The 16,584-nt window shown below is 49.7% G+C and overlaps 2 protein-coding genes across 10 annotated transcripts in view; both read left to right on the top strand.

Annotated features, from left to right (window-relative positions):
- The window catches only part of LIG1 (DNA ligase 1), a 49,422-nt gene extending 48,050 nt beyond the window's left edge, over positions 1-1,372 (top strand). For all 9 annotated transcript variants that reach the window (XR_011543848.1, XR_011543847.1, XR_011543849.1 and 6 more), the window contains exons 27-28: positions 871-963; positions 1,101-1,372. Coding sequence is in view for 6 of the 9 variants with exons in the window: in XM_070633108.1 (XP_070489209.1) it covers positions 871-963; positions 1,101-1,184 (177 nt within the window). In the remaining 3 variants the exon portion in view is untranslated. The remainder of the gene's footprint in view (positions 1-870; positions 964-1,100) is intronic.
- Positions 1,373-4,915: 3,543 nt separating this feature from the next.
- On the top strand, positions 4,916-13,616 carry CABP5 (calcium binding protein 5). Its single transcript, XM_008527555.2, has 6 exons — positions 4,916-5,092; positions 6,661-6,691; positions 7,206-7,349; positions 8,503-8,612; positions 10,870-11,017; positions 13,034-13,616. The coding sequence occupies exons 1-6, from the start codon at positions 5,030-5,032 to the stop codon at positions 13,057-13,059; spliced, it is 522 nt and encodes a 173-aa protein (XP_008525777.1). The 5' UTR covers positions 4,916-5,029; the 3' UTR covers positions 13,060-13,616.
- Positions 13,617-16,584: the final 2,968 nt, after the last annotated feature.

The raw sequence follows: 16,584 nt of genomic DNA, 5'->3' as shown, positions 1-16,584 counted from the left end.
TTAGAAGCAGACATCCATTTAAAGGGGGAATTCTTTTTCTTTTTTTTTTTTGCTGGGAATGATTCACCCTGAACTAACATCTGTTGTCAGTCTTCCTTTTTTTTCTTTTCCTCCCCAAAGCAGCAGTATATAGTTGTATATTCTAGTTGTAGGTCCTTCTAGTTCTTCTGTGTGAGACACCGCCACAGCAGGGCCACTGATTGACGAGTGGTGTGGTTCCCCGCCTGGGAACCAAACCTGGGCCTCTGAAGCAGAGCGTGCTGAACTTTACCCCCTAGGCCGCCAGCGCTGGCTCATGGCACTCATACTTTTGATCCGATTTTTTTTTTTAATTTCTCCCTCATGCTCCAGATTACAAAGTCAGGGTCCCCAGGTCCACATGATAGGAGCAGCACATGGACGCTGTGCATGTCACTTGTATACACTCATTTCTTCCTCACAAAACACTGAGCCTCCTCATTTTACAGATGGGAGAGTAGAGCCCAGGAGCTTAGGTATCTGGCCCAGGGTCACACAGCCACTGAGAGCGGGAGCTGTGAGCTGGACCCTGCAGACGGTTCTAGAATCCATGCCCTCAGTCTGTGCTGCTCTCTCTCTCGGCCCTAACGATAATAATAATAGTAACAGCGTAAATAACAACTACAGCAGCTGGCATTTCTTAAGTGCTTATTATGCCCCAGGTACGGCCCCAAGCACTTTCTTATCTTATTTAATCTTACAACGAACCACCGCTTAGCCCCATTGTCCGGATCACAAAGCTGGGGCCAGAGGTGCAGGAGGGAGGATAGACTTTGGAGAGGGAATTGCTGCAGCTTTCAGACCTCAGGCTGGACCACAGGAGGGTCTCCATCACCCCCCGCCTCCCCCTAGATGGATGGCGAGAAGGGGATCTCCCTTCGCTTCCCTCGGTTTATTCGCGTCCGTGAAGACAAGAAGCCCGAGGAGGCCACCACCAGCGCCCAGGTGAGGCCCTTGGAGGAGGGGCGGGACGCCCGGTGGGGCTGGTTCTTGGAGGGGTGGATTCTGGCCTGGAAGGGCATGGGAGGACATGGGGCAGCCCCAGGGCCTCTGACCTCCCCGCTCCCACCCTTTCTGCTCAGGTGGCCCATCTGTACTGGAAGCAAAGTCAGATTCAGAACCAGCAAGGCACGGACGTGGACTCCGACCCGGAAGATTTCTACTAGGCCCCTGCCCTGCAGGAGCCGGGGCGGCAGGGGTGGAGGGCCTGGACACATTGCCTCTGTCGAGCAAGCCTGGCGTTGCTGCCTGGGGGCGTGTGCAAGTCAGGCGTGTGTGTGCATGTGAGGGGAAGGCTTAGGTTGGGGTTTGGGTTCACCTGGTTGTTTTTCTCAATAAATAATTATTGAACGCCTGCCCTGTGTCGGTCTGTGCTGGGCTCCGCGGGGCCGGCTCTGACGGCTCAACTTTGGTAGCGCAAGACAGTGCGCCAGGAACCGCCTAAACCAGCGCCTTCCAGGAGAACTTTCCGCAGTGATGGAGGTGTTCTGCGTCCGTGCTGTGCGACGTCCCGGCCTCACGTGATGCTGTTGAGCACTCGAGATGTGACCAGTGCGATCGAGGACTCAAATATTTTATTTACCTTTCATTTAAATAGCCACAGGTTGCTATTTTATAGGACAGCGCCCATCTCAGCTCTTTGCGTGTATATATATTAACTCAGTTAAGCTCCCGGCAGTCCCACCAGGTAGGCACTGCGGGGAGCCTTGTTTCACAGATGGAGGACATGGAAGCACAGAGAAGGGAAGCGGCTGGCCCAGGGCCGCAGCCGGGACTGCCAGCACCAGGGTTCTGACTTGGCGGTCCGGCTCCAGGCCCCACCCCTTGCGGGTACCGTCCCCATCCTCTGGGGAGACAGTGCAGTGACCTGTGTCAGACTCCCAGCCCTGCGACCTTCCCACTGGTGACCAGGCGTGGCCTCAGAATCCTCAGCATGGTTTTCTGGACCTGACCCCTGAGGGCAGGCCGTGGCCGGGCCTGTTTTTCTCACGCTTCTATCCGCAGCCCCTAGCACAATGCCTGGCATGTGTCGGTGCTGTTTTTCCTGATGAAAAAGGAGACCTGGTTGTGGCAACCCTTCCCTTCTTCCTGCCTCCACTATGGATATGATGGTAGGAGGTGGGGCGGCCACCTTGTGATCATGAGGAACAAGCCAGGGGACTCACAGAGAAAGCAGCTCTGTGAACCCTTAAGCAGTGAGCCAAGGGCCACAGCTGCCTAACTGGGCTCCTTGTCCTGGGGGTGGGTGGAGGGGGTAGCAAATAACTAAATCCCACTGTGATTACGCCACTGTAAAAATAGTTTTTGTTTCTCACGTCTAAAAGAGTTCCTAACTGATAGAGCCCTACCTTAAAGGACTGGCAAATTAACGTGCACTCATATTTATCAAGTTCAAATAAAATGTTTATGGCTAAATAGGATTTGATTAGGAGTTAAGTATCGTGTATCTGGGAATCCCCACGTCTGTCTGGCTCCACACGGATCCCCATGGTTCCCTTAGGCGTGGAACCGGGTCTCCCTGAGGAAAGCCGGGCCAGGCACACGCTCTTCCTCCCCACACTCCTGTAGGGCCCCTGTGAACACTCCCCACCCATCTGCCCAGGCTGGGCAGGGATGTCCTCACTCCACAGTGACCCTCATGGCAACCTCACTATCCCCATCTGACAGATGAGGACACTGAGGCACAAGGACGTAAGTTACTGCCCTCGGTCCACTCTCTAGGAAACCTTATCCCCGGCAGGGAGGTGACATGGTAAGGTCTCGGAGTGAGAAGATCATGCCGATGACTGGAGTGTGCGCACCCTGAAGAGATGAACCTGGAAGTGGGGGCTCAGCGGGGACCATCCTCCTCCTGGTGAAATCCTGATCTAAAAATTGTCGAAACCCGTCAAGGGGAGATGGGGCCTGGAGCCGGGCTCTGGGAAGAGCCTGCAGCAGGGGAGGTTTCCAGGAGCAGTAGTTCATAATTGCACATGAGTCAAAGGCATATTTTTAATTTGTCACATTACTGATGATTGTCATTTTAATCATTTGATTAAGAGGGTGTCTGCCAGGTTTCCCCACTATAAAGACTCTCCTTTGGAATTAGTATTTTGTCAGGAGGTACTTTGAGCTCTGTAAATATTACCAAATTTTCCACTTATCTTTTGATTTGTATCTGTATGGACTCCTGGTTTCCAGTGTTCTCCTATATAATTTGTTATTTATTTTGATTTTGTTTTCTTTCTCTGTCTTTTTTTTTTTTTGGTGAGGAAGATTGGCCTCGAGCTAACATCTCTTGACAATCTTCCTTTTTTTTTTCCCCTCCCCAAAACCCCGGTACATAGTTGTGTGTCCTAGTTGTAAGTCCTTCTAGTACTTCTGTGTGGAATGCTGCCACAGCATGGCTTGATGAGCGGTGTGTAAGTCTGTGCCCAGGATCCCAATTGATGAACCCCAGGCTGCCAAAGCAGAGCACGTGAACTTAACCACGTGGCCGTGGGGCCAGCCCCTATTTTGATTTTCAAGTTTCGCCTGCCATGGCCAGAGGAGCTTCTTCATGCTGACGTCTGTTCTTCTGACGTGTCCCCATAGCTCTGAGCACCATCTTGCTTTATGGCACAAGAAGATGGGTTAGGTTCCTCTTACACTTGTCCTGCTCCAGACATGGATGCAGCCGTGTCTCCTAGGTGTCTTGGTTCCTTTTAGTGGAGAAGGGTCTTTAGAAGCCAAGATTTGGATGCTAGAGGTGCTCATTAATATCAGGGTGTCACCGCTTCTGTGTCCTCTTGGCTGGAGAAGATAAGCTCATGTCCCCACACACAGTGACGTCTGTTTATTTGTGTACCCCTCTCTAAACTGAAACCCTTGAGGACATACCAATTTCTCCAATTCCAACCCAACCCCACGGGACTCACTCTGCTTTTCCCCCTTTCTATATTAGTAACTCCCTTTTCCAACAATAAGAAATCTGATTCCCATTAGCCTTAATATAATCCATGTGTGTGACCCATCTCCCTTCTCCACTGCCACCCCACCCCTATGGGGATGCCTTTCTCACCCTGATCTGGCTTTGACACCCTAGGATAGGCTGCCTGTGCGAGTGGACACCCTCAGTACAAACACCCGCCCTGGGCGATGTGATACCCGCATGTGGAGACATCCTCCTCCCCCAGCTCATGCTCCAGCCTTCCCCACCAGGGTGCACTTCCGTGGGTCCATCCTCACCTTCCCAGGCCCTGATGCTCCGGGCTGTGCTGCCCCTCTGTGGGGATGCCGTCCTCACTCCTCTGCCCGGCATGAACTCTGGCCCCCGACACCGATGGCCCCCTCTCCCCTCCCCATCCAGTGCAGACACCTGCATCACCTCCTTGGGCTCTGACACCACCATGATTTCTCACCCTCCCCAGCCCCCACCACCAGCATGGATGCCCACCTTGCGTCTTATCCTTGAATTATTCAGGAAGAAATGAAGACATGAGCAGAGAAAGAGCAAATCCCATCCTCTTAGTTACTGTGCATGCCTGCTTCCTGAAGTCATGCAGTTCATGCCTCCTGCTCATTGGCACACGTTCCTGACTTACCAGAAAGCTCCTTGAGGCCGGGGGCCATGTCCTCTCCATCTTCACGAGCCCAAGGGCCAGCAGAGGCCAGGCTTAGAGAGAGCACTCGATAGGCCTGTTGGAACATTGAATGAACGGATGCCCTCTGCTCTAATCCTCATTTTCGAGACTATCTTTCCATTTCCATTCTGGGGACAAAAGGTCAGAGCCTGGGACTGGCTCCCCCTCCCGTCTCACTCAAGCCAGATGGGGAGGCAGGAACAGCTCTGATCCCTCCAAACCCAAGTAGAGATTTCTGACCCAGCTGTCACAGCTCTAAGACACAGGGACTGAAGGTGAGGCCAGGAGAGGCAGGAAGAGTTGGCAGAGGCGAGATAGAGAAGATAAGGAGGCTGAGGCACCAGGCGGGACGGGAAGGAGGGGGAGCCTTCTTGAGATCCGTGCCTGGTGAACCCTGCCCTGGCCCCTCCATGCAGCTTCCCATGGGCCCCGCCTGCATCTTCTTGAGAAAAGGCATCGCTGAGAAACAGCGGGTGAGGTGGGGGACACTGGATGGCGGGCAGGGCAGAGTGAGCTGGGATGTGGGGAAAGAGGGGGCTTGCTGGGTGCCATGGACCAAAGGGGTCGGAGGGAGCATGAACTGAGAAGGCAGAAGAATTCCAGGGGAGCATGCGGGGTCATGAGGGTCAGTGACATGGGTGAGGATGGAATCAGAACTCAGGAGCAAAAGAGGGGAGATCAAGGAGGAGAAAAAAATACAAGGGGAACTGGGATGATGTCACCATTGATGCTATCATTGTTCTTTTTTTTATGGACACCCATAGCGATGGCGGTGATGATGAGGAAGCTGGCGATAGCTGCCACTTACGAAGTCATTGCTATGTGCACAGCCTCGTGCACAGGGCTTTGCCTTCCTGATGTCATTGAATCCTCAGAACGCCTCGTGAGGGCGAAAATATTTTCATGGCCATTTTACGGATGAGGAAACTGAGGTTCTGAGTCATGAAGTCCTTTGCTTTAAACTTACACAGATAGGAAGTGGTAGGGCAGGTCTGTTTGATTGCAATGGCTTGGTTTTAATTGTTAGGATTTAAGATAAACAAAAAAAAAGGGGGGGGGGTGGAGGGAACTAAGCGAGAAAGGGAAAATAAAGAGAATCTGGGGGAAAGGCTCCAAGGATAAAGGGAGATAAGGGGGTGTTAGAGGCCAGAGGTTGGTGGAATTGCCTGGATGGTGTTCCAGGTGTCTCAGCCTGACCCTTCAGGTGTGTCCAGGAGTGGGTGGCGGCAACAATGATCGGAAGGTCTTAGAGGTCTCAGGAATTGGCGACACTGGCACCGATCATCTGCCTGGATGCCACTGAACACTGGTCCCATGGGAAGGGATTCTGACCCTTGGGAGAAAGGATGGAGGTGGGTAAAGAAAGAATCAATGGGGTGTAGTGGAAAAAATTCTGATCTGGGAGTCAGCAGCCCTGAATTCAGATCCCAGCGCTGCCCCCGCCTTGCTGCGTGACCTCGAGGGCTCGATTTAATGTCTCCCTGCCTTGAGAGGAGATCTGCCGCTTAAGAGCTGTGTGACCCCAGGCAGATTCCTTAACCTCTCTGTCCCTCGGCTTCCTCTTAAATAAGATGGGCACGATATTTGGATCTACCTTACAGAGCTGTTCTGAGGTTTCAGTGAAATGATGGTGGAAGCCGCCTGGCACAGAGTCAGCACTCCGAACATGGTAGCTGGGATTCTGAGTCTTGCTTTCCTCATCTGGAGAAGAAGGGAGATTGGATTGCACGTCCTCTAAGACCCCTTTTGCCAAGATGGGATGGATGTCTATATGGGAAAGGCAGAAGGAGGGAGATCAAGATTCAAGGATGGGAGAGAGGAAATGATGAGAAGGGGGTGCGGAAGAAGGCAAGAAGCAAATAGCCATGGAGCGGGAGGCAGGACGGGAGGACGAAGATGAGAGGGGTCGAGGGGAGGGAGTAAGATGGCGCAGAGAAAGGGTGAGGAGTAGGTTGGGAGAGTGAGGGAACATGACTGGAGAAGTGGATGTTGGATCCCTGAGCCTCCCTCCAAATTCCCTCTCCCCTGCGTTCCTTTCCAGGAAAGACCACTGGGACAAGATGAGATCGAAGGTAACATCCTCTCCCCTACACGCCCCCACGTCCATCCCCGCCCGTCCCTGCTCTCTGTCCCTTTGTGCACTCCAGTGCAAGTCCCTTCCCTTGAAATGTTCACATCCCTCTCTCCTTCCACTCAACTGTGCTTTCGTGGAACTCTCTCTCATGGCAATTTAAGTACCTCCCGAAGTACTTAGAAGGTACACCCATCCCCAAGGGTCTCAGACACCCGGGAGTGACACATGAGTTTTAAGATGAATGGAAAATTGTTGTTTTTTTCTTTTGAAGTGTCCCATGAATTAACCCAAGAATTTGAAGGACTTCAGGGCTATCATTTTAGGGGTTTCGGGAATCATTCCTCTTGTTAACACGTTTCCTATATCACTGCTCTTCAAATTTTTGGGTTTTTTTAAAATGTGTTTTTCTTTGAGGAGTCTCTAGTCGGTGCCTCATTGATGGTTTCGAGAGATGCCACTCTTCCCCACTGATGTTTCAAGTTCCCCCAAAGATCTTCTCTCTTAATTTTCAGAGCTCCGGGAAGCATTTCTTGAGTTTGACAAGGATCGAGATGGGTTCATCTCTTGTAAGGATCTGGGGAATCTCATGAGGACAATGGGTTACATGCCCACGGAGATGGAACTGACTGAACTGGGCCAGCAAATCCGCATGAACTGTGAGGCTGGGGGGCGGGAGGCATGACTGAGTTTAGGGGAGGGCTAAGGGTGGAATGGGGAAGGATACGGAGGTTAAGAATAGAGTTTGAGATAAGGAGGTGGGTAAGGGGGATAGAAATCCAGAAGGAAGCAGCTCAGACTATACTTAGGGAAGCAGCATATGAAGTGGTAAAAAGGGTGACTTTTAGAAATCTGGGTTCAAGTCCCTGTTCTATTATTTACTAATTGTGGTTATTTTGAAAAGTGGAGTTAACCCCTAGTCTTGAAGTCTCAGTTTCCCCATCTGTCCAGTGAACATGATATCACTCCTTACCTTGTGGCTTTGTGAGAAGGAAGGGATAAAGATGCTAATGCAGGTAAAGGCTTAGCCTCTGGTAAATGCTTATTAAATGTAGGTTATCACTATCGCCACAAAGATGGTGGAGCGCAGGATTGAAACTGTATTTGATGCTGGAAACAAACTTGCAGTTGGAGCTGATGTTGATGAAGTGTTGCTGAAAGGATGGATTTTTAGGTGGCGACCTGAGCTGATTTTGAGATGGAAGCTGGGATAAAAACACTATTGGGTTTGGGGGCTATTCTGGTGGCATAGTGGTTAAGTTTGCACGCTCCACTTTGGTGGCCCAGGGTTCACAGGTTCGGATCCCGGGCACAGACCTACACACTTCTCATCAAGCCATCGGCATCCCACATACAAACAATAGAGGAAAATCGGCACCAATGATAGCTCAGTGACAATCTTCCTCACCAAAAAAAAAAAAAAAAAAAAAAGCTATTGGGTTTGCTTCTGGGCGTGTTTCTGAGTAAACCAGGTTGAATTCCAGGACACAATGGTATTCATATCAGGAAGAGATTTGGTGGTCCTTTAGTTCATACTCTCCCTCCGACAGATCGACAGATGAGAGAACATGGATCTGAACCAATGGACAGATTTGCTCCAGGTCACACGGACAGTTACTTCCACCGTAGCACGCTCCGTCCACCCTGTTCAGATCAGAGGGCTCTGAAGGCTCGAGTTGGCTGAGAGAGAAAGCTCTTAGAAGGCAGAGAGATTGGAGCAGATCTATTTCTTGAGCAGCCTTGAAGGGCAAAGTGAGGTCATGGAGGGTTGGGCATATGGCGTCTCACCAGACCTACGTCTTCTGTCCTCAGTGGGTGGCCGTGTAGACTTTGAGGACTTTGTGGAGCTGATGACCCCCAAGTTGCTGGCGGAAACGGCTGGGATGATCGGTGTTCAAGAGATGCGAGATGCCTTCAAGGAAGTGAGTTAACGGTTTCATAATATTGGAGGTGGCTGAAGGACACCCCGGAGGTCTATGGTTAGTCTTTAACCATGGACAGAACCCACTCAAACCAATTTTTTTCTGGCTATGGTGGGATTTATAGGGAAGGAAAATAAGATATTCCAAGCACTTGCAATGGACGAGGTCCTTGACGTATTTTATCTAATTTAATCCTCACAAATAACATTAGGAGGAAGTAGTCGTTTATCCCAATCATACATACGAGGAAACTGAGGCTCAGAGAAATTACAAATTTTATCCAAGATCCTGCAAACTCCAAAAACACACGTTAGGACCTCTAATCTTCATGCCTGTCATAGCAAGAAGGAATCCAAGAATTTGAGATCCCAGAAAGGAACCCAAAGAGATCATCTGGTTTGACCCACTTGTAGAGCGGCTTCAGAGACGAGAACGAGGGAGGGGAAGGGCTTGCTGAAATGCGCTTATATCCCCTGATAAAGTGCTTTCCTCGCTCAGAGAGCTTTTAACTCCATGAGGCAAAAAGAAAGAATAGGGTCCGGCCACGTGGCTGAGTGGTTAAGTTCTCGCTCTCCGCATCGGCGGCCCAGGGTTTCACCGGTTCGGATCCTGGGTGCGGACATGGCACTGCTCATCAGGCCACGCTGAGGTGGCGTCCCACATGCCACAAGTAGAAGGACCCACAACTAAAAATATACAACTATGTACTGGGGGGCTTTGGGGAGAAGAAGAAGAAAAAAAAAGAAGATTGGGAACAGATGTTAGCTCAGGTGCCAATCTTTAAAAAGAAAAAAAGAAAGAAGGAAAGAATAGGATAGGGTTTGGAATGAAAGACTTTGGAGCCAAGTAAACACGGGTCCAAACCCTAGGGAGGTCTCCACCCGCTGGCTGTGTGATTTTGTCTCCCAGCTTCATATAAAGATCTGGAGCTGCATCGTCTGGTGGAACTTTCTGTGATTATGGAAATGCTCCATCCAAGACGGTAGCCACTGGCCACTTGTGGCTCTTGAGCCCTTGGCAGTATGACGAGTGTGATCGGGGAACCAAGTTTTTAATTTTGTCAAATTTTGATTAATTTCAATTGTTAGTTATTTAATTTCCATTTACCTTCAATTGAACATAAGTCCAATTCGTTTAAATTTAAAAACAAATACTTGACTCAATTATTGGGAAACATTCAATTGGAAAAACTTGGGTATGTGAAGCTTACTTTTCATCTAAGAATTTTATGAAACCTAAATACAGATCAAGTATTTCTGATAAAATTTAGCGTCTGAATTGAGAAGTGCTGTAAGTGTAAGATACACCCTGGATTCAGATTGAGTATCCTTAGCGTAGGTATCCTTATATGCTGAGTACGTTGGAAAACCATCTTAAGTACATGCTAAGTAAGGCAGTATGCTCAGTCTTGTGAAATCTGATGTGCGTAAAAAGAATGCAGCCCGGCTCATTCATAATTTTTAAATTGATGACATGCTGAAATGATAATATTTGGGAAATACTGGGTTAGATAAAATCAATTCTTAAAAATTAATTTTACTCGTTCCTTTTAATTTTTTTTTGTAATGCAGCTACTTGAAAATTTAAAATTACTCCCCGGGGCTCGCACTGTATTTCTTTTGGAGGGTGCTGCTCTCGGGGAATGCTATTCCGGGCTGAGGAGGCAGCATGTACAAGCGCTGGAAGGTGGAAAGGTGTATGTGAGGAAGAGCCAGAAGCCTGGGGTTCTTGGAGCGGCCTGAGCGGGAGAGAGAGTAGAACGAAATAGATGAGGTCTCAGAGTCGCCGAGGGCAGGGCCCGTCACGTGCGAGTTTGTGTGTTGGGGATCCGTGTCAGGATTTCATTCCGAGCGGGATAGGAGTGACAAGATCTGACTTATGCTTTAAATGAACGTGAAGGTGAGGTCCTGCTGTGTGGACCACAGACCACACAGGACCAGGACGGGAGCCAGAAGACCAGTTAGGGTCTGTCGCGACAATCCAGGCAAGAGCTAAATTGTGGCTTGACCTGGATTATCCAACAAATATTTGTCCAGCGCCTACCATGCGGAAGGCACTGCTTTGGAACTGAAGCATGGACCAGGGAACAAGACGGTCAAAGTTACTGGCCGCCAAGGAGCTGAACTTCTAGTGGATAATGTGCCAAAGCTCTTAGCTTAGTTCTTGACTCACAGTAAGTGATTGATAAACACGGCTGTTATTATTATTGTCGTCGTCGTTGTCGTCGCTAATATCATCCCCTTCTGCTCCTCTTCAGTTTGACACCAACGGAGATGGGGAGATCACCCTGGGGGAGCTGCAGCAGGCCCTGCAGAGACTCCTGGGAGAGAAGCTCACCCCCCGGGAGATCGCCGAGGTTGTCCAGGAAGCCGATGTTAATGGAGATGGCACCGTCGACTTTGAAGGTGACGTTGGATGAGGGCAGGAATCCACCTCCGACCGCGCGTGTGATTTTCCAAGTCGGCCGTTCCTTCTCACTCTTCCCTCTGTTTTGGGGCTGGGGGGCGGGGGCGGCAGGTTTCTGAAGCATTTATTCCATCCCTTTCTGCTCGTGTCATTACAAAGAGCTCAGCCTCTCCCACCTCTCCTTATATTTGCACCTGGCTACTCCTTGTCCAGTGACCTGTTTCTTCTCATGCTCGGTCCGGACTCACTTCCGCCTCTCCCATCCCTTCCGTGTTCCCTGGGCATCTTTGTCACAGGAACAAAATGTCCCGTCAGGAGGACAGTGGACTGGCTCATAGCTGGCCTCTGGGGTCAGATTCATGGGTTCAGGTTCAGGATCATCTCTTACGAACTATGTGGTCTTATCCTAGTCACTTCCTCACTTTAAGTGTCAGTTCTCACATCTGCAAAATGGGGATAATGGTGATGCCTTTCACTCGAAGTTTTAGAGAAAAGTAAAGAAATGACACCCTACGTGCCCCCAACCCCTGTCATTGCTCGTGTCGGTCTTCCCGTCTAGAATACCCTTTCTTCTTTCCGCTGGATAACTCTTAATTATGCTTCTGGAAGGTGCCCCCCGCCTCTCTCACCAGGCTCTGCGTCCCTTTTCTGTGGGGCCCCAACGCCCGTGCGTGCCTCTGCGGTCATCCTGGTCCATGACATCACGATAGCCTGTGATAGTTCATTGCCTGTTTCCTTCTGAGGCCACAGACTAAACCTCTCATCACTATGACCCCAGTTCCTAGCACAGAGCTCAACACGTGTGTATTGAGTAATTGGATAAATGAAAAAGATCCGAGTCCTGAGCGGATGGGAGTGGAGATCATTTTTGCGGGAGACGTCAATAGGGCACGTCAAGTTCCAAATGTGACACTCTCTGGTTCAAAAATCTCAGCATCCAACTGCTGCCTAGATGCCAAAGTCCAAAATGCTTAGTGTGATATTCAAGTGCGTCCAGGAACTGACCCCACCTCCCATCCCCCACCCCGCCCAGCTGTATCTTCTACAACCACTCTCTGGATTCTTATGCTCTGGTGCACACTCAGTACTTGTTCTGTGTTCTCCAACTTCTGTTCCTTTCTCCCTGATGCTTCTTCCACTTATCACAGCCTTTCCCTTTCATCAATGTCTCCCCAAATATTATCTGTCCCTCAGGGGTCGGCGCCATTACAACCTCTGCTAAGAAGCTTCGCTTCATCTTCTCAGCGTGTATTACTCCCAGCTGTGAAGTCTTACCGTTTTTCTACTCCCCTCCAAAGGAAGTTATGCCTGTGGACCTTGAAGGATGGGGTTGTGTCTGCCTCCTAGGCTGTGAAATCCTGGGGTGGGCGTCCATGGGGGATCTTCTCTAAACCATCTCCGCTCTACAATCCCCAGTACGGAAACTCGGCAGATGTTTGTTGTATGGCTGCTGGATCTAGCCAGGCTCAGGTGTGCAGTGGGCGTCAGTGAAGATCTGGAAGAGGTAGGAGAGAGATCTTTGAGGAGACGCCTCCTCAGGCCAACCACACGCAAGGGAAGGACAGACTGACCTCCAGACTTGGGTCGGGCCAGTAAATTCATCTGGCTCTGAGTCACAGCAAATCAGATACAACTTGCGTTCCTTGCAGGCTTTGCCTCTCACCATCCACATGACCTCAGGCATGTTGGTCAACCTCGCTGGCCTCAGTTTGCTCATCTGTAAAATGGCATTTACCCCTCCAGGATTGGTTGAAAAGATGAAATAAGATACGCATAATTACTATTTATCGAACACTTCCTGTGTCTTGTAAACGTTATATTGTTTAACCATCTTCAAAACCATCTGAGGTAAGTCGCCCTTCGGATTCCCATTTTGAAGATGAAGAAACTGGGGCCTGGAGAGGTCAAGTAACTTCCCAAAGGTCATCTGCGGTTCCTGACATGTACTAAGGGCCCAAAAAATAATGTCAGCTGCTCCTAGAAGTAGGCGCCTCACCAGGGACTTCTCTTTGCAGAGTTTGTGAAGATGATGTCTCGCTGAGGTGCTGCTGGAAACCCCGGTCACTCTCCACCTGGCCGACATGGATCAAGCACTTGAGGCCCAAATCCCCACGGCCCCTTAAAGGACAGAGGGTGGGGGGTGTCGGGACTGGCCTTGCAGAGGCATGGATGGAGGTTAGACTGGAAGTGATGGCTTTGCCCGGATGAGGTTGAGCGGGGAGTACATTTCTAGAACTAGATTAAGAAGGGAGAGTCTATGCGTGGGAACGTGAATAGGACCAGGGTCTAGTTGCCACCCTAAGAATCCCAAAGATTAGTGACATCTTCTGACTTCACGTCATTCTGATTCCCTCTGACTGGCCTGAGTCTCTTCCCCAGCTTCCTCTTGGGTTAAAATAGTCTTTTCTGCTGTTAGACGGTCAAAAAAGTTCAGCTCGTAGTCTACCCTTCGAGCTTCCTGCTTCAACTGCTTCAAATCCGCTCAGTTTCTTTCTCTGGGTGAGAAAGAGAAGGATGCTAATCACGAGGCTAGAAATAGGGTTCTTGACAAGGCTGGGAGTGGAAATGGTTAATTAAAGAGACATCGGAGTGAGTTCACCCACTTTTCTTGATTTCCTGGAAACACAGGTTTGTTTTTTCCCCTCTGGTCTCCTACTTTCTTCTCCTGGTGTAAGATACTCAGGCCACTGAATTAAATCACAAATCTGGATTATCAAGGTTTAGGGCAAGCTGATCCCTGGGGAATTAATCCCCTGCAAAATGTCATCATGCAAAGAGAGAGAGGACAGGATCTTCCAAATCCTCAGCTGGGCCAGGTTGCCGCCAAGCCGTTCCTGGAAGCCCCCTGCCTCTGTGTCGTCTGCCCTGGGCTGCTTCCCTCTGTCCCGTGGGAAGTCGATTCCATCCTTCACATCCTGACATTGATCTGTGCTGTGAAACTGGAAAGACATCTTCCTCCTCACCTCCGCCTGTGACCAGCACAGCTCAGTCCCGCCAAGGTCCTCAAAATAAAGAATTCGTTTCACGCCTTCCTCCAAGGTTTTCTCGCTTTTGAAATCCACCAAGAAGGTATATAGAATGGGTCATCTGATTCAATAGTCTCATTTCAAAAAATTTAAAAAAGTGGAACCAGAATAATGTATTTCCTAGCCTCTTACTGCGTCCGCTCCCTTTGCGCCATTCGGCATTATCCCGAGACCGTCTTGTTTTTAAGCTTCATACCCTTCCTTCCTTCCTACTCTCCTTCCACCCTTCATTTACTCATCAGCAGTCTATGAAGTGCTTGCTATGTGGGAGGCGCTCTTTCAAGCATGTGGCCATCGCAGTAAATAAAATAGACCCAAACCCCAGACCCCAGGAGCTTACATTGTAAGAGGAGGAGATAGACACGGGACAAAATAAATGAGTAAATATAATCCTATTTAGAATGTTAGAAGGTGATGAGAGAGATGGAGCAGGAAGGGGGTTTAAGGGGGTCTGTGGATGGGGAGGAGTTGACATTCTATGTAGGGTCATCAGGGAGTTTACTGAGCCCCAGGGGCATACCTGGGGAAGAGCATTTCAGACACAGTGTAGGGCAGATGCAAAGCCCCTGAGGCAGGAATGTCCCTGGAGTGTTGGAGGAATAGCAAGGAGATGAGAGTGGCTGGTGAGGGGTACGTGGTAAGGGGTCAGGGTGGATCAGGGGTGAAATCATGTAAGTGTGTTTTTGGAGGTCATTATGAGGACCTTGGAGGGTTTTCAGCAGAGGAGTGACACAACCCAGGTCACCCTTTAAAAGATGACTTCAGCCTCCTGTGTCGGCTCCATCCCGTTCCATCTATACACTCACCCACCCACCCAGCCACTCGTTCACGTACCTATTCAATATAACGATGGCTGAATCCCTGCTATAGGCCTGGCATTGATCCAGGGGATGGAAATAGAGCTATGAGGAGTTACTTGACCTCGAGGAGCTTATATTCTAGAGCCATGCAATTCGATAGGATCTTCTGCGATGACGGAAATGTTTTAGATGAGCCATGTGGCTGGCTATTGAGTATTAAATGTGGTGAGTGAGGCTTCAGAGACTGAATTTTCTTTTCTTTTTGTCAGTAACATTTTATTAAGAAGTGAACAATTTTATGAATTACTTAAATTTAAATAGTCCCATGTGGCCACTGTCTTGGACGGTGAAGGTTTGTGCTATGAGCCTGGGATTATTCTGGGTCCTGGAAACAGCCCGGTGATAAGATCTTTGCTTTCTTGGAGCTTATAGTCCAGTGTGAGGGGAGCAGAAAAAAATAATCACTTAAGAGAAGCTCATGTGGGATGAATACTTTAAGGAAGAAAACACGAGGTGGTGAGCTACCAAGAGAATTGGGCGAAGGGGCAGAATTAGCCAGAATGGTCAGAAAGGGTATTTCTTAAAGACAGGCTGTCTCAGGTTGGGTTCCCAGGGTTCCTCCTCTGTCTGAGTGGAGATGAGCATGCAAGATGTTTATCAACGAGTGTCCTTGGGATCAATACCTGGAGTGGGAACTGGCATCAGGCAGAGGGAGAAGCTGAATTGCTGTGTAAGCTCAACAACCGCAGCCAAACCCACGGGAGCTGTTGACGTAGTTCTTCTGTGTTATCTCACTTGGGTTGAAATGGCCAGGTCATGGGCTGCCCTGGGAAGGTCATGACCTTGGGTGAGGGAGGCCACTCTGCAGCTGAGGACATCTCTGATTTGGGGCTGACCGCTGAAGGCTGCCTGCGGACAGCACTTGCCGGGACTGGGCAAGTCCTTTGTGGAAGGGCGATCTGGAGGCGCATCACCGTCTCCATCACAGGGCATTTCAAGAGGGACGGAATGACGTGAGGAGGAAGCTACAGGAGGACAAGGAAGAGGAGGACTCCAGCCCAACAAGGCACAGAGGCTGGAGTGAGCTTGGTGGGCTCAAGGAACAGAGCAGCGGCTTGAGTGTAATGAGCGAGGCAGTGGGGGGAGGTAGAAAATGAGATGAAGGAAGGCTCTAAACAAGGGGAGGAGACGTCGGGTCTGGGGACAGCAGAACTACGCTTACCATGGCATTTTTGTACGTGACTGAGTGGGGAGCTCTCCTCTGGTGGTTCTTGAGCTAAACTGAGAAAGATCTACTGTTAAATCTTCAGGCTTCTTGCACATCTCTGCGACATCATTTTAATTTGACAATCAGATTGTCATTGAATGAGTCTGAACAGCTAAAATCAATGCCTGATGTCTGAGCCTAGTGGGGGATCATGGCAGCAGTTGTTCAGAGTATTTAATTTAGAAGGAGGAGGAAGGGGAAGAGGAAGAAGAAGAAAGACAAGGAGAACAACACCATGAGGTTGCATCTGGGCTCACAGGGAGACAGATTCTGCAATCAGTTATTGATGTCTGCCATGGGCATGGGGGAGGAATAGTTAAGGCAGTTTTGCAATGAATTTTCTACCCTCCACTTCCTTACTAATTTATTCATTGATGATTTAATAAGTACCTACAAATGCTCCACCCAAATCTGTGACTTCCCAGAAAGAGACCCAGAAAGGGTCACTGGGCTGAGAATTTGATCTCCCCACC

Source organism: Equus przewalskii, chromosome 9, assembly GCF_037783145.1.
Source record: "Equus przewalskii isolate Varuska chromosome 9, EquPr2, whole genome shotgun sequence".
NCBI lineage: Eukaryota > Metazoa > Chordata > Mammalia > Perissodactyla > Equidae > Equus > Equus przewalskii.
This window is presented reverse-complemented; position numbering and strand designations above follow the sequence as displayed.